This window comes from Lithobates pipiens, unplaced genomic scaffold (assembly GCF_037356315.1).
Source record: "Lithobates pipiens isolate NorthernLeopardFrog02 unplaced genomic scaffold, aLitPip1_a1.2 Scaffold_30, whole genome shotgun sequence".
In the NCBI taxonomy this organism is placed as follows: Eukaryota; Metazoa; Chordata; class Amphibia; order Anura; family Ranidae; genus Lithobates; species Lithobates pipiens.
The window spans coordinates 123,375,331-123,393,344 of record NW_027507791.1 but is presented as its reverse complement, the minus strand read 5'-3'; the positions used below and the strand labels follow the sequence as shown (position 1 = coordinate 123,393,344).

General features: G+C 42.7%; 1 protein-coding gene across 2 annotated transcripts in view; it reads right to left on the bottom strand.

Annotated features, from left to right (window-relative positions):
• G2E3 (G2/M-phase specific E3 ubiquitin protein ligase) overlaps positions 1-18,014 on the bottom strand; it is a 48,728-nt gene that overhangs the window by 23,188 nt on the left and 7,526 nt on the right. For both annotated transcript variants that reach the window (XR_013264891.1, XM_077464792.1), the window contains exons 3-8: positions 17,607-17,704; positions 12,065-12,166; positions 11,835-11,959; positions 6,668-6,833; positions 4,098-4,204; positions 1,909-2,025 (exon numbers count right to left, since the gene is read on the bottom strand). Coding sequence is in view for 1 of the 2 variants with exons in the window: in XM_077464792.1 (XP_077320918.1) it covers positions 1,909-2,025; positions 4,098-4,204; positions 6,668-6,833; positions 11,835-11,959; positions 12,065-12,166; positions 17,607-17,704 (715 nt within the window). In the remaining variant the exon portion in view is untranslated. The remainder of the gene's footprint in view (positions 1-1,908; positions 2,026-4,097; positions 4,205-6,667; positions 6,834-11,834; positions 11,960-12,064; positions 12,167-17,606; positions 17,705-18,014) is intronic.

Genomic DNA, 18,014 nt, shown 5'->3' with positions numbered 1-18,014 from the left:
CATGTAAACACCAAATCTGAAAAAGAGGCCTGGTCCTTAAGTGGATATATGCAGTAAAGCAAGCTGGTTGTACTCACTGGAGGAACCTAAGGGGCTAATCCTCTGCATTGTCCAAAAAGGCTGTTTGATCCTGTCTTCTCGGATCCTCACCTTATTCCAGTATCTCCGGATATTATAGAGGCCAGGGGACAAGCTGCACATGCTCAGTTTGGTTCGTATTGCTAGAGAGTGTATTCATTTTTTTCTTGGGAGAGTGCATGTGGTCAGCACTTTTCAGACTGAGGGTCAGGGGTGGTCCTGCAGTATTATAAGACAACCAGAGTAGAATTTAAAAAAAAAAACCTCTTCCTACAAGCTTTACCTAGCCACTGATATGAGTAACTAGACTGTTATATACTGCTGATGAGAAAGGGTATTGATAGTGCCTTGAAAAAGTATTCATACACCTTGAAATGTTCCACATTTTGTCATGTTACAACTAAAAATTTAAAATCTTATTGGGATTTTTATGTAATAGACCAACATAAAATGGCTCGTAATTGTGAAGTGAAAAAAAATATTTGTATGATAAAATGGTTTACAACATTTTTTAGAAATGTGAAAAGTGTGGTCCACGGATTTGGGTCAGAACTTTGACTGGGCCATTCTAACACATGAATATGCTTTGATCTAAACTATTCCATTTTAGCTCTGGCTGTAGGTTTAGGATAATTTTCCTGCTGAAAGGTGAACTTCCACCCCAGTCTCAAGTCTTTTGCAGACCCCAACAGGGTTTCTTCCAAGATTGCCCTGTATTTGGCTCTATCCATCTTCCCGTCAACTGACTAGCTTCTCTGTTCCTGCTGAAGAAAATGGTGTGCTCAGGGTGAAGTGCAGTGTTAGTTTTCCACCACACAAAGAGTATCAGAGTAAAAAGGGGACTGAATACAAATGCACACAAAACTTTTCAGATATTTGTAAAAAAAAAAAAAAAAAAAAAAAAAAAAACTCCCACACCCCCCCATTTGGAAAACATTTATCATTTTCCTTCCACTTCACAATTATGTGCCACTTTGTATGTTGGTCTATTACATAAAATCCCAAAAAAAAAAAAAAAAAATTTGGTTTTTGGTTTTAACATGACAAAAGTTTGGAACATTTCAAGGGGTAGGAATACTTTTTTTTGGCACTGCAGCCGTTTATATTTACTAAAATCGTTGCATTACAATGTTCTGTGGGAGACAAGATATAGTGAATGCAGGGTCCTGGGTTGAGGAACACCTTAATAAAATAATGGAAGATTGGCTTACTATTGCATGTGTAGCACCTACAACACAATCTTAGATAAGCTACTTTCTTGACAATCTATTAGTTGCTCTGGTTATAATGCACCACCTTTTCATAGTGCTGGTCCTTCTCTTTGGGCCTCACCGTATGAGAACACTATTCAGCTGGAAACTGAACACAAGGAATGGAAAAGTTGTAAGCTGCTCGAAGGTTACAAAGATGACATGAGATCTAGACACATTCTAAAAACTATATATTATGATAAGTACTCCTTTATTGCACAACCATCATAAGCACCAACATATGCTCAGATAGATCACGTTTTACCAGCATTTGTTTGCAATTTGTTACTGTGCTTTCTGTATGGGTAACCCCACTATTGTCTAAATTGTTTGAGGGGTGGGAGGATTTTTATTTTTTTTTGTTTGTGAAAAAATGTTGGTTTCTTTTTGTAAGCCATGTAAAAATCTTAATTATCATATTCAAAAAGACTTTAAGGTCAGTTTTTCTTCAAAGTATATTGAGTTAGGCGTTAGATTTTAGCTGCATAGCATTATTACCTCACCGACTAGTTTTATGCATTGTTGGAACTGCTTTTTATCACTTCACAGCAAAGTGTGATTGCCAAAACCAGATACTCACCTCTCTGGTTCACTATATTCCCGACCAAATTGGCACACGCACTTTTTAACATCACAGCGCTCATATCTGACCAATAGCTCTTGAAAAGCGTTTTCCTCCAATTCCCATGAGGCATCTCTATACAGAGAAAAAAAAAACATTTTTTCACCTCTCAGCCAAAATCTTTGTGGATAACAGCAAAATATGGATTTTTACTGCCTGGTTAATAAAGCCATTTGGCCTGTTGAATTTATCTTGGAATGTCAGTAAAAGCAAGTTTACCTAAAGTGTTTGTAACAAGGAGTTGAAAATGGGAATCCCTCTTCTGAAGGATGTTCTTGCATAGGCCTCCTAAAGCGATGTAAGGCGGGATAGAGGAGCATCAGCTAAGACCTCCTAGTGAGGTGAGAATTAAAGTAACTGGATTTCCTGACTTGCAGCAACATCAAAGGCCAGCTGATCTGGGTCAAGAAGTTTGATGGTAATATAGCAGTGCCACCTGGTAGAGACAGCAACATGTTTCCTGGAAGATTTTCAAGGAAATAACATACTTCCTAGTGATTAGGAAGAACAGCCCCTTGTAGCTTCTCATTGGACAGAGGACTACACAGGCAGGCAGGCAGGCAGGCAGAGGGTGTTTGTGTGGGTAGTGTGTGAGCGTGCTTTAACCACTTCCTGACCAGCTCATGCCGATATACGTCAGCACTTAGAAGGGGGATAGCGTTGTTATGGCAGCAGCTAGCTACCATAGCCCCAGTATCCTCTTCAGTGAGCGATCCCGTTTCAGATAAAAGTGGTCTCTGCGGAGGATTCCCGGTGCCCTCTGCGACTTACCAGAGCCGTCTCTTGCGGCGGAGGTGATCGGGTCCTCTTCCTGGCTTGGTATGGAGACGAGTGAGGGCAAAGATGGCACCCCACCTGTCCCCAAACCATTGTAGGGTGGAAGCGACGTCAAAACGTCACTTGCACCCATAGCTCTTAAAAGCAACATTTAATGACATTTTATTTTTTTATTGCATTTTAGTGTAAAGTGACATCTGAGGTCACTTTACACTTATGCTTTTTTTTCTATTACAAGGGATGTTTACGTCCCTTGTAATAGGAATAAAAGTAACACCTTTGTTAAAAAAAAAGGAAGAAGAAGAAAGTGACACTTTTATTCCTATTACAAGGAATGTAAACATCCCTTGTAATAGAAAAAAAAAAGCATAAGTTAAAATAAATAAAAAAAGCTCACGTGCAGAAACGAACGCATACGTGAGCAGCGCCTACATACGAAAACAGTGTTCAAACCACGCGTGAGCTATCACCACGATCGGTAGAGAGAGTGTAATAATTCTAGTCATAGACCTCCTCTAACTCAAAACATGCAACCTGTAAATTATTTATTTATTTATTTTTTTAAACGTCACCTATGGAGATTAAATGTAAAAGTTTGTCGACATTCCACGAGCGGGCACAATTTTGAAGAGTGACATGTTGGGTACCAAAAAGAAAACAGTTTTAACTTGTAAACAACAAATCTCAGGAAGAGGCGTGATCCTTAAGTGGTTAAAAGGGCAATAGCCAGCGATGGTCTGCTTCTTTTCTCTTTGTCCTGGAGCTCTGCCAGCATATAGACCCAAAAGGAAGGACGTACAGTATAGTATCATCCTTTGCTTTGTTTATATATGCTCTGTAGTTTGCTAGCATTTCTACTTGCTTTGTAAATAAAATAAGACCTTTGCTATTTTGAGTATTGTGTTTTTTTTCTAATCATTCATTGTTATTAACCTTATCAGAGCTGTGATAGACTAGCGAACTATAGGAATAGACAAGATAATACACATTTAGAATTTAAATAGGGGAAATCCAAAACCACCCCATATTTAAGTCATCAGGAGGCCTATGCCATAACATCCTTTAATCAGGGACCCCATTTTACAATGCTGAGGGCTGGACTCCAAGACTTGTGGAGATAAATAAATGAAAGGACTACTATAGTGTTGCAGCTTTCTAAAGCCCAGTGGAGCACAAAAACGGGTCTCAAAGAGTCAGCTGGAAATGAGGAAGAAGGGAGAAGAAGAAAGGGGGGGGGGGGGGAAGAAGGAGGAGGAAGAAGAAAGGGGGAAGAAGGAAGAAGGAGGAAGGAGGGCACAAAGCTGCAGGGATCAGTCCAGATATAAAAAGGTTTGACGGTCTTCAAAGGGCTATAACAAAAAAAAACATACCTTTCTGGAATATGGATTCCCATATGTAGCATCTCTTCCTGAAACATATCCTTGTTGTTGCATACTGTGCAGCGGAAGAAAAATAATCCAGCACTAAGTGCTTGGTACTGTTAGTGAGGGGATAAAAAAAAAAAAAAAAATGTATATATACTTTATTTCGATTTTGCAGAGGAAAAATAAATAAATAAAACACAACACCACAAAATCCTCTGAAGATTACCCCATTTATTGCAAGTCTATCAAATGTAAACAAGCCAGGGATTCTCTAAGGCACAGGTGTCAAACTGGCAGCCCTCCAACTGTTGCAAAACTACAAGTCCCACGAGGCATTGCAAGGATGACAGTTGCAAACACGACTCCCTCAGGCAGAGCAACAGCTGGAGGGCCACCAGTTTGACACCCCTGCTAAGGGATGAGCAAACCAGGTAACATTCAGTTTACTGGACATTTGTTGAAACCCAGCAGAAGATCCAGGGACCCTAAACATAGCATCCAAACAATCTAAAGAGTTAATTTTCTACCCAATTTGCTGTGGAGGAAATAAAACAATGCAAAAAGGGTTTAACAGGGGTGTAAGATTTTAATTGCAACTTAAAGAGGAAGTAAACCCTGATGAGTTTACTTCCTCTTTTTTTCCCTGCAAAGGTAAAGCATAATGGACTACTATGCATCGCATAGTAGCCCATTATGTGTCACTTACCTGACACAGGAGCCAGCGAAGTCGCCGCTGTCCCCTGTAGTCCGCCGCATCCATCTTGCTTGTGGCGTCTCGCAGCTCCGCCGAATGACAGCGGCGAAGCCGCGATGACGTCACTCCCGCGCATGCGCACGGGAGTCGACAAATGCGGCAGCTCCATTCTTGGAACTGCCGCGTTTAGTGCGCCTGCGCGCCGCTGTCTACGGCGCATGCACCGTAGACAGCGGTGCCCGTTTTCGGGCAAATATCTCCTAAACCATATAGGTTTAGGAGATATTTCTTGGACCTACAGGTAAGCCTTAATCTAGGCTTACCTGTAGGTCAAAGTGGTTTGTAAGGGTTTACTTCCTCTTTAAGCCTTCATGCACACTTTAAGCTCTTAGAAGCTATTAGCGTTTATTTATTTTTATTTGCTCCTAGAAGTTAAATAATGTTATCCTATTTGTCCATGCACACTACTTAAGGCTATTGCCATTTTTTTTGAGCTTTAGTATCTAGGGAGCAGAAGAAAAAAAAATGTTTTTTGTAGAGTTTCTAGAGCTTTCTTTTAAACTTAGTTTTAGAGATTTTACAGTAAAAAGGAAAAATAAAACACTCCTATAACAATACTACAAAAAGCTATTACCAGCGTTTTTTTTAGCTTAAAAATTGATAGTGTGCATGGAGCCTAAAAGGCAAAAATTAAAACACACAATTGCTTTAAATAGTATGCTTGGGAGAAACCTCAAGTCTGTACATAAAGTGGCACGCCTTTAGAAAAATTATATAAAAATAAATAAAATGGGATGATTTCTGGCTGCAGGTTAAGGTGTGTGTGAAATGGCCAACTCTAGTAGTCAGTCAATCTGAACCCGAAGCTCATGCCAGGTCACCTTTGAAGAGCAAGTATCACAAATAATCAGAAAACTAAAAAAAAAAAAAAAAAAAAAAAAAAGAAGAAGTGTAGGATCGGAACCATGGAGCACGGGATTGAAAGTGGAACTCTCCATTTCTGGAGGTTCATACATCGATTTATCAGCATAGAATAGTGTAAGTCTCTGGAAGCCTTTAGGTTAGACTAGCTTTAAAGTAATTGTAAAAAGTTAAAAATATTTCTCTATAAAATAACAAAAGCATGACACGCTAACCTGCTTTGTGCAATAGTTTTGCACAGAGCAGCCCCAATCCTTCTCTTCTTAGTCCCCCCCACCAGCACTCCTGGCTCCTCTCTCCTGCTGAATTCTCATAGCAAGCAGAATATGATGGACACACTTATGTGGGCTCGCTCCCAAGCCATGCTTTGTGTGTGTGCATTGACACAGAGCGTGGCTCAGCTCCAACTCTTTCTATATACTGCTCTCATGCACATCAGCCTTTAAAACCAATTTATCTCTCTAATACAGTTAACAATATTACAGATCAGACCGCAGGATTACAAATTATAATGCATGCAAAACCAAGGCTTTTCACATGAACTTAACCTAACTACCCAGTGCAGCAAAGTCCATCCACAATGCAAAGAAAGATGCAAATCATTATCCACCTCTCACAGGGTTGTAACAGAGGAGTTGCAATGGTTTTACTTTATACCCAACTGCTATGTAGTAACAGGGTAGCGGAGATGAACACATATCCAAACATTCAGCACAGTGTGATAGTCAACTTGTGGATATTGCATATTAAAGTGATCTGCTTTGTTTTATAGGAGGGAGAGATATATCACTGCATTAGCCAATTATTGGTGTACGTGTTTTTTATTTTTTTTTTGTTTTGTTTGCAACATGTAAGGAGGTGTATAAAACATCCACATAAATCACAATGGTGGCATAATCTTGTTTTAATCCACACATCACAAAGGGCATAATGATAGGAAATATCCGAGTGAAGCACATACCTGCAGACATTCTCTATGAAACCATGATGTTTTGCAACAAGGTCCTCGTAAGACATGGTAAGAAGGAACATGGTTCACTGGTTCCAAGCAAATTGTGCAGGCTGAAGATTCATTTGGTTCGCTTCGTGGAAAGGTTTGCACTGGCCGATGTTCCCAGCAGTATGACCTACAAAAAAAAAAAAAAAAAAAAAGTGTTGCTAAAACTGGTGGAAAATATTCCTCTTGGTACAGAATTATCTGAGCTGCCAATAAGATGTCACACCACTTCCTCAAAATCAATCTATCCAAAACCGAACTTATAATTTTTCCTCCCCCATATGCCCCTTCCCCTAATCTCACTGTCAAAATTGATGGCACAACCATAAGCCCATCCCCTCATGCCAAGGTTCTAGGTGTAGTCCTGGACTCTGAACTCTCCTTCAAGCAACACATCCAATCACTGTCCAAATCCTGCCGCCTCAACCTCCGCAACATCGCCAAAATACGCCCCTTTCTAACCAATGAGACAACAAAGCTCTTAATTCACTCGCTTGTCATCTCTCGCCTTGACTACTGCAACTCCCTTCTCATTGGCTTACCTCTACATAGTCTATCACCTCTTCAATCCATTATGAATGCCGCTGCCAGACTCATCCACCTTACCAATCGCTCGGTGTCTGCTACTCCTCTCTGTCAATCCCTCCACTGGCTTCCGCTCAACCAAAGAATTAAATTCAAAATACTAACAATTACATACAAAGCCATCCACAACTCTGCCCCCAGCTACATCACTAGCTTAGTCTCTAAATACCAACCTACTCGTCCTCTTCGTTCCTCTCAAGACCTCCTGCTCTCTAGCTCCCTCATCACCTCCTCCCATACTCGCCTCCAGGACTTTTCCAAAGCCTCCCCAATCCTATGGAATGCCTTACCCCAATCTGTCCGCTTATCTCCTACTTTATTAGCTTTTAGACGATCCCTGAAAACACTTCTCTTCAGAGAAGCCTACCCCACCCACACCTAATTGTATTTTCATTTTCTCCATCAGCTCATCCCCCACAGTTATTACCTTTTGTTTCAACTTGACCCTCCCTCCTAGATTGTAAGCTCTAACGAGCAGGGCCCTCTGATCCCTCCTGTATTGATTTGTATTGTAAGTGTACTGTCTGCCCTCATATTGTAAAGCGCTGCGCAAACTGTTGGCGCTATATAAATCCTGAATAATAATAATAAGGCCAAAAAAAAATAAAAAATTAGTAAAACACTGTGGTACAAAATAATAAAAAAATAAATAAATATCAGTCACTAAAAATACAAAGGCCCCTAAAAGAATTTTTAGAACTGGACCCAGCAAAAAAATTATCAAACAAATCTGCAGTAAAATGCATGGAGACATGTCATTATGTTGATCAATTTTTAAAATGCTCTTAGGATAGACAGTAAATGACTTGGCGTATATGTTAATAAAAGCATATCATTAATATACATTGAAGAAGCGTAGTGTTAACCACTCAGATAAATGCTAGGAGATAAGAAGATACTACAAATGCTAGGAAAAGCACATGGCTTGAACAGAGCACAGGCAAAATTCAGTGTAAAATGCAGAGACAGGAATACACTGAGGAGCTAGGCAGGGTGGGGGAGAGAGTCAACAGGAGGCAGAGAAACAGCAGCACATTGATCTTTGCAGTGAAGAACTGTACAGAGGAACAGCAGTATATTGATCTTCCTAGTGAGGAGCTGTGACAAGTTTTCCCTGTCAATCAAGTACTTTGTACAGATGAAGGAACTCAAGATTCACCCCAGCCATAGGGCCTGATGTTTGTAGGGAGAACCATTCAAGGCACTGAGCGGAAGGGATTCTGTCCAAATTCAGCATCAAAATAAAGGAAAGCCTGGTCCTGCCAAACAGGAGAATGGGACGATCGAGAGATTGCATCCACATTTCCCACACTGTCAGAATGCCGAACTTCAATGTACAGGATTGAAAATATCTAAACATAGGAGCAAAGTCTCTGAAACTTGTCCAGGTTAAGGAAAACCCCTAAATAGGGCCAAGACCAAAATGCTGCTCTCATTTCTCGACTGATGAGTCGGTTCCAGGTGCTGAATTCTGGAGATCCAGAGTCGTCCTGCAGCTCAGTAAGGTCTGCAAAGTTTGAAGGACATTTGCTCACCAAGTTAGATGCATAGGGGCACCAGCAAAATAAATATGGGACCAGCAAAAAAAGCATTAAACAACCCTGTTCCCCCTGAAGATAAGATCTAGCGTTGGTGATAGCTGCAATATAAGCCCTACCCCCAAAATATGCCCTAGTTAAATACCTTTTAGGTCTTATTTTCAAGGTAGGGCTTATATTGCAGCCATCACCGACAATCACACTAGGTCTTATTTTCGGGGAAACAGGGAAGAATCACAAGGGCAAGAGATCCCCATATGGAGGGGAGTGGCAACCAGCCTGTCTGTTACCAAACAGGACTTGGTACCTAATGGAAGGAGTATATGAACAGATGCCTTTCTGCTATGTTCCTATGGGAGAAAAGCTGTCTTCGAGCAGCGCAGAGGTTCGAAATAATCAAGGCAACCAAGATTCAATGGGATTTACTAAAACTGGTGCACTGAGAATCTGGCGCAGCTGTGCATGGTAGCCAATCAGCTTCTAACCTCAGCTTGTTCAGGTAAACTTTGGCAATGAAACCTGGAAGCTGATTGGTTTCTATGTGGAGCTGCACCAGATTTTGCACTCTTCAGTTTTAGTAAAATAACCCCAAATGTCTGAAAGCCCTAGGATCACTAATGGTGGAGGCTTAAATCTGCATTCTACCCAAAAGTGGAACTTCCCCTTTAAGCACTCCTCGCCCCCCGACATGGCACTTGATTTTTATTTTTTGACGGGGGGGGGATGGGGGGGGTGTTGAGTGGGTACTTCGTTTAGAGTGGGACTTCCTGTCCCACTTCCTCCTTCCTGCTCTTGGCTGCCTAGGCGACTCCTCCTTTCCCCTTAGGCGACCCCTCCCTCTCTGCAATCTTCTGGGACACGTAACAGGTCCCAGAAGATTGCCTGGCCACTACTAGAGTGCAACGTGACTCGTGCAAGCACATTGCATGCCGAGCCGTGAAGCCGAAAACTGTCAGGACTGGGTGCCCACAGTGGCTATGACGGCGCCGGAGGAGAGGAGCAAGGCTGCGGATGGCCACAACGCTGGAACATGGGACAGGCGAGTGTCTGTTTATTAAAAATGTCAGCACCTACACTTTTTGTAGTTTGTACTTAAGGAAAAAAAACGTGTGGAACTCCACTTTCATAAGGACTCAAGGAGATCATTCCAAAAAACTTAACCTCCCCAATGTACCAATGCATCCAAAAGGAATAAGGTACACCTACACATAATTGTAGGGGAGAGAGAGAGGCAGACAATTGCTATGCAATTACAATGCATATGACTGGAATTGGTAGACATGGTAGGTTGCGATGTGAACATATCGCTAGGGCCAAAACAACTAATCGATTAAGAAAATAGTTGACATCTATTTTCATAATCGATTAAATCGGTTAGCCAACTACTTAGCCTGCATACAGAATGCATTATTTGTTTAAATATAAGGAAATACAGTGCAGCACACATACAGCTCAGTACACTGTCCATGCATATCAGTAAGTGCCTGAGAACTTGTGAATGTGAGCAGCAATGCCTCATGGGGCATGTAGTCCTGGGCAGAAAGTGAGTGGTTCTAAAAAGGCAGAAGTTTTATTTTTACCTTGCTATAGGGGCGCTCTATATTATACTGTACGAGAATTCCTCTGACCAAGAAGTTTTCTATTCTGTTCCTTAGTTTTCACCCACAGAGATGGGAAAATTCAAACATCGATCTGACTCCACTGAAGGAAGACAGTGACAGCAAGTGCAAGTAGCTTTTATCACCTGCCTATGACAAGGGAGTCTGTCATACATATTACAGTTCTGTCTGAAAAAAGGGCTAACTTTTTTTTTTCTTTAAATAAAAAATGTGATATCTGAGTCTGATGATATTTGCCAGAGTCAACCTCTAATAGTACATACACTGTATATCTCTTCTGTCTATTATTCTCAGAGTGAATTCAGGATTTTGCTCCCTAACCATGTATAATTGGTTATTTATATTTACCACTGCATAGGAGATATTTATGAATAAAATTGCCCTTTTTTTTAACTTTACATATTAACTAAATTATACGCCACACTTTTTTTAAACAAAACAATAAAATCGGCCAACTAATCAATTATGAAAATAAGTTAGTTCAGCCCTACAGATAGCCAAAAGTATATATAATTGGTACCCCACCAGTGTATGGATGCAAGATTCTCAATCATGCAGGTTAAGGAGCTCCAGTTTATTCGCTTATTTGGGAGGAAACTGGCTTTTCAGTTTCTTCATTATTTACTAAAGTCCACTTTGGGACCTGGAGCCCGGGGATTTTGTAGTGATCCGGGTGGAATGAAATCCTCAGTCCTGGGTCTGGTTTTTGAGATCCACCAGCATACTGACTGCTCAGGTGTGTGCTGGGCTATTTGTAGACACCTGACAATGGTTCTGGGCTCCACCCTCCCGAGGAGTCCAGGCGAGCAAGGAATAAGTGTGCATGTTTGCACAGTTCTGTCTTTCAGCAGACAGAGAGTCCAAGCCTGAGGGCTGGAACAGCAAGGAAACTGGAAGAGAGTGCTGGAGGTACAGGGTTTGTTCAGGAACTCCGTTGATTTTTTCTGGAAAGCAAGCTACTGCATCAAAGCTATGGAGAGGAATGACATCTTAAAGCGGTTGTAAACAACTGCACTTTTTTTTCTTACCCGCAAGGCAAAAGGCATAATGTGCTAGTATGCATCACATACTAGTACATTGCGTGAAAGTGAAAAAGAGGGTATATGCTGCGCTGTGAAAAAAAATCATATAAATAAAGCAGCAAACAAACGCCTAAAGACAAACAGTAAGTAAACATTATGTGAAACTTACCTGAAAATGAAGCCTTCCAGCGATGCAATGTCATCGCTGATGACAGTTTCCATACTCACCCATCTTGCTTCTAGGTTTGCGGGAGTTACCAGTCATGGCACAGTCTGTCAAGTCATTCCATCCCTCCCTCCCACAACTTGCACTATAATAAACACATCTATGCTTTCTGCTGCAACACAATTACAAAAGAATGCCTACCTGAAGCTATCCATAAACTGGAATATACACTGCTTTTCCAGGCCACAAGGATAGTGGTAGCTGCGTTTACACCGAGAAATCACGCAGCCAATTGAAGCTCCTGCCAATTTACATATACGGCACCTCTAAAAAAAAGGGAGGAAAAAATAAAAAATAAAGCGTGCAATGTTCTTTATAAGCGGGAGAGACAGATAAGACTCTTCATAGAGAATAGGAAATCTTATGCTTACCAGTCTCTTGGCTCTATTCAGCTCTTTCTTAATGTCACTAACCAAGAAGCCATGAATGCCTTCATGCTCTTCACCCCGCTGCCAAATACCACTGGAAAGCAACTACAGAAAGTAATATACAATAGAAATTATTCACCAATAACACTATAGGAGCTGATAGCAAATTTAGATATCTAAAATGTAAAAGTTCACTTTTTAGACCACGTTTCTTTTTACACCCCAATTTATGCAACATAAAACACAGCCTCATTCCCCATTACACCCCAACCTCAAGACGATGCATCAGGAGAATAATCTTACAGCCTGGAGAAAGCTTGTGCGGAGGGGTATAACTGGGAAAATAAAAGTGACAGCCCCACTCCAAGGAAGCATTTCGATCATTTAAAATTATAATGACGCAGAATCATTACAAACCTTGCAACAGTCTTTGGAATGTGCATTCATATTAAAAGAAGATGGGAGATTTGTGGAAAATACAAAAAAAGAAAAAACACACACACACACACACACACACACACACACACACACGCCTTTATACTCACCTATATGCTGCTACTGCCCCCCTAAGCCCAAGAAAAGAGCGATGTGACCACTGGTTGCTCAGTTTTTCAGGTCTGCTCTGCCCCTCCAATGTTCAATGGGGCACCAGGCTGGGGAGGGGGAAGTTGCAGGAGCAACTCTCAATGGCCTGCTAAGAAGCTGAAACAGCTGCCAGTCAGGCATCTGGGTGGAACCTGACATTATTGTCGGGATTCATCTAGAGACTTGAGTGGCTCTGTGACATCAGCCGAGAGTGCACCCAAATTCTGGGACACGGGTGTGCAAAAGTAAGTGCACTCCGGTGACCCACGTGATTAGTATGGTCAAAAAAAGACTTGGCCATACCCATTTCTCTCACAGACTCTCTTGGTGAGAGATGAATGCTTCAATTCCTGGGTCCACACATCTGTAAGCAACAGGAGATTCTAAAAACACACAAAATGTAGGCATAACACCCAAAACTCCCTGGTGAAGAATTGTTTCAGGAAGTACGGTAGGAACATTTTTGAAGCTGGAGTATCAAAAACATTTAAAGAAGCCAGAGCTTGACCAAGCCCACCAGGCTCCATCTATAGCTGAAATATCAATTTGGATGGTCCAACACTTAATGAGGTATTGAAATTTCACAAATATAAAAACTACTGTACAGAGCAATGAGTCCTTGATTGAGAAAATGTAGCTCCAGGATTTTGCCTTAGGTTTTTATAGCAGCTTCTGCCAGTCCCAGTCCTTACACCCCTCCAATAACAAAACTACAGGGCTTTGACAAAGGCCACAACTAACACAAGGTTTGATGGAAACATGGGATTTGAGATTAGATTTAGAATTTTCATTATGCAGACATTCCACATATTAAACCCCCATATTGGGTAGTTTTTTTGTACTCATCTCCATTTTTTTTTTTTTTTTATTGAAAAACAAACTTTATTGAAAGGAGCAGAAAACAGGGTAAAAAGCAGACATAGCAAACATGCCATCGGTACAGAGGGTAACATAGGCCAACATGGCCAAGACAGTATCGCCTATATGAGTACATTAGATTAGCTGTGCTGTAGAAAAATAAACACTAAACATTGGCAAAGTCATGATAGAGCCATTGTGTATCAGCCGGGGTAGGGGGGGTAAGCAGAGAGAAAGGAAAAAAATAAAGAAAAAGGGGAGAAGTTTAATACAAAAGTAACTGAAAAAAAGGGGGGGGGGGGAAGGAGGAGGATGGGGAAATAATAAGAGGAGGCCCAATGGGTGGAAGATACACAGAAAGGGAGAGGCAGAGGGGGGAGGGGGGTAAGGGATCAATATAGCAGCAAATCAGGTACATGTCTCCCCATCTTCCAACCATCTACCCCAGATCTGCTCATATTTAAGTGGACATCCTCTATGTGCATAAATCAATTTCTTATATGGAAGGGTATCGTTAATCTCCTTCTTCCAGCACTGGACAGTGGGGGGGGAGGGCCTGCATCCAGCCACGAGCAATCCCTTTTCTCGCCAGGAACAGCGTTTCATGTAAAAAGGTGCGAAGAGGTTTGTCAGCGTCTAACTCCGGCAACAGACCAAGCAGGCACATCTTCGGGTCAAGGCTAGCAGGAGAGCCCATCTGATCATGGAGAAAGCGAATCACCTGTATCCAGTATGTTTGGACAACCGGACAGGACCATATGAGGTGATAGAAGGTGCCTGGGGTGTGGTCGCATAAGCGGCATCCCGGATTATACATTGGTTTAAACCGTGCTATCCTCTGGGGAGTCAAGTATGTCCTATGAATGATGTACAACTGCGTAAGGCGGTCCGACAGCTTGGGGGAAACTCTCTTCACATCCCCCAAGACTTCATCCCACTCCTCATCCTCAATTATTCCAACATCCACCTCCCATCGGGTCTTAGCAGCATATGCCAATTTCACGGTGCCTGGGAGACGGATGGTGGAGTAGAGGGCGGAAATCAACCTGGTTGGCTCATCACCTTTAATGATATCAACTATAGGAGGGACTGTCAGGGTTGGGTTGGAGCCGGCGAATTGGGTCTGTAAAGCATGTCGGAGCTGTAAGTACCTGAAAAGGACATGATTAGGGAGTGAGAATTCTTCCTTCAACGTTTGAAATGATTTGAGCCCAGCGTTAGTCATAGTTTGGTGCACGTATAGGATCCCATAACGTATCCAGACCGCGGGGTCTGGAACGGACAACAGTTCGGGCAAATGAGTGTTAAACCAGAGAGGTGTATAGGAATGGACCTGCGGGGTCCCGATTTTTTTTCAGGGCCGTCCGCCAGATCCTCCGGTGATGTGTGAGCATGTCTACTTTGTGATGGGGGGAATGTCCTGACAATGGGGCCCGAAGGACCGACTGAAGTGGGGTATGGGCCGGGTCGCCCGGACGTTGGCAAAGTAGTGTCTGGTATCTTGGTAGCTCGCTCTTGTCAAAATGATAAAAGTGGGACAATTGGGAGGCAAGATAGTAATCCTGGAAATCTGGAAGAGCAGCCCCTCCCAATGTCGTTGGATTCTTCAGAATGTTCCAAGACAATTTGTGTCTGCTGTGACCCCATACGAATGAATTAAGAATTGACTCGATTGTTTTGAAAAACTTTTGTGGTATGTATAGGGGTGCATGCCACACCAAATAAAGTATCTTAGGTAGAAGTATCATTTTGACCAGACTGATGCGTCCCATAACACCTAGAGGTAGTCTGGCCCAGGTTTGTGTCTTGTTCTTGATCAGGGTATACAGGGGTTCAATGTTTAGAGGCACGTAGTCCGTCAGTGATCTAGTGACCTGCACTCCTAGATACTTGATCACAGAGACTCTAGGGAGATTCAGAGGAGGGGAAGTGGGTACAGGGGGGAAATGATCAAGTGGGAGGATCTGCGATTTGGACCAGTTAATACTCAGACCCGAGTGACTACCAATACTGTCAATGGTGTGAAGGGCTGCAAGAAGGGAGGGACCCGAATCGGCTAAGTAGAGGAGTGTATCGTCAGCGTACATCCCGATCTTTTCCTCCAGATTCCCTATCTTAAGGCCACGGATTCTGGTGTCTGCACGAACCATAATAGCAAGTGGTTCCACAGCCAAAGCATATAGCATGGGAGAGAGGGGGCAGCCTTGTCTGGTCCCTCTCTCCAGCGGGAACTGGTCAGAGAGCCAGCCATTTACTAACACCTTGGCCTTAGGGGATTGATACAGGAGCTGGACCCATCGAATAAAATTGGGGCCAAGTCCAAATCCCGAAAGGCACTCCCACAGGTAGTTCCACTCCACGGAGTCGAAGGCCTTGGCAGCATCTAGAGCCACCACGACCCGCGAGCCGACTTCATCATGGGATCCCTGAATATTCATGAGTAAACGGCGGATATTCATGGCAGTGTTTTTTCCTGGCATAAAGCCAGTCTGGTCTGGGTGGATCAGTGAAAGGATGACCTGGTTAAGACGGGAGGCAAGAATCTTAGCCAATATTTTAATGTCGACCTGTAGTAGGGAGATGGGTCTATATGATTCCGGATAGTGTGGGTCCTTCCCGGGCTTGGGAATTACTACTATTTGAGCTTCTCTCATAGAGGGGGGTAGGATTCCCGTGTCAAATATCGATTCATATAGATTGTGAAGTTTAGGGGTCAAAATTTCAGAGTAGGTGGCATAAAATTCAAGCGGTAAACCGTCCAGTCCAGGTGCTTTAGAGGTGGCCAGAGAGGAGATAGCCCCGGAAATATCCTCCTCAGTAATGGGGGCCTCCAAGAGCTCGCGTTGGGCATCTGTCAGTTTGGGAAACGTAATTCTCGCTAAGTAGTCTCTGGTGTCCTGGGGGGTATGAGTGACCCGGGTGGTGTAGAGCGTGCGATAAAAGCTCGCAAACTCCTCCGCCACTTGTTGTGGATCAGTAACATCATTCCCCTGGATGTCTTTCAGTGATACCACAACTGGGGGACGGGAATCTAAGTGGGCGAGGTAAGCGAGTAGTTTGCCCGATCTTTCTCCGTACTCAAATATCCTTTGCCTACAGAAAAAAAATGCGCTGCTTGGCCTTCTCCGTATGCAGTTGGGAGACCTGCCGTAACTGAATCTTAAGAGCATTGGCTGTGTCATGTGAGGGGTCTCGATGAAACGCCTCCTCTAGTCTTTGTAGGTGATCCGTAGCCTGTTGGACAAGAAGGTTGGAGGACCGCTTCAGTCTGTTAATGCGCGTGGTGAGCAGGGAGCGGGCGTAAAGCTTAAATGTCTCCCACACTATGCCGTGCGTAGCGGAGTCCCTGTTAACGGTAAAATAGTGGAGCAACTCCGTCGGGATGTCTTCCTGCTCCCGCAGGGCGGTCAACCAAAATGGGTTAAGCCGCCAAGCAGGAGGGGGAGAGGCCTTCAGGAGCCGCATCGTGATCCAATAGGGGGCATGGTCCGAGAGGATTCTTGGAGCGAAACCCACATCTCCCAGTCTGGGTGTCAAGGTCTGTGAAATAAGGATGAAGTCGATCCGGGACATCGTGTTATGGCTAGCGGAGAAGCACGAATATGCTCTAGCATGCGGATACCTGTGTCGCCAAGTATCCACAAGGGCAAAGTCGGTCCATATACGATGTAGTCTAGTATGGGCTGGCGGGTCAGCAGGGGAGTCCGGTGCGCTCATTCGGTCCAGAGCGGGAGTGAGGGTCATATTAAAGTCCCCCATCCACACTGCCGGCACCGAGGGGTATTGTGCCATAAATGCGAGGCCTTCCTTAATTACAACCGTATTATAGGGAGGGGGGACATAGCAGGCTAGTATCAAAATAGGGGATCCGTTAATGGTGGCGTGTAGAAACACGTATCTGCCCTGCCGATCCACTCATCTCCATTTTTAATCACAGCTATGGATCAATTGACAGCTGCACTGCAGTAGGAAAGGTTTTACAGTAAAATGATTGCAATATAAATGAGAAAAAAATATATATTATTTGTCAGGGTACAGTCTGCCACAATAGATAGATTTCAGAAACTGGACTTCAAACTAAATACTAAAAAGGTATACTCACCAAACAGTAATAGTGCAAAGTCAAGTTATGCTCCGCATAGGTCTTTTTCTCTCCATATTTCTCTATACAGTTTTCAGTTCTTCCACAAAGCATGCAGGCTACAACATACAACAAATGTATTATTTAGGTTATTTTATATTATTCAACTAGAAAGCCTTGTAAAATGTCTTTCCTCAAAAAATAAAATAAAATAAAAAAAAAAAAAAAAGGGGGAAGGAGAAGAAAACAGCTTAAAGCAAGCATTGCATGAAAATAATTCACATGATCTGACTTGGAAGTGTGTTGACTATTTTTTTTATTTTTATTTTTTTTAAGATTTGGCCACATTCTTCTAAGCATATGATTTTTTTGAGTACTATAGTCATAGCAGGGCACAAAATTTCAAAGCCTGAGCTACTTGTCAGGCCT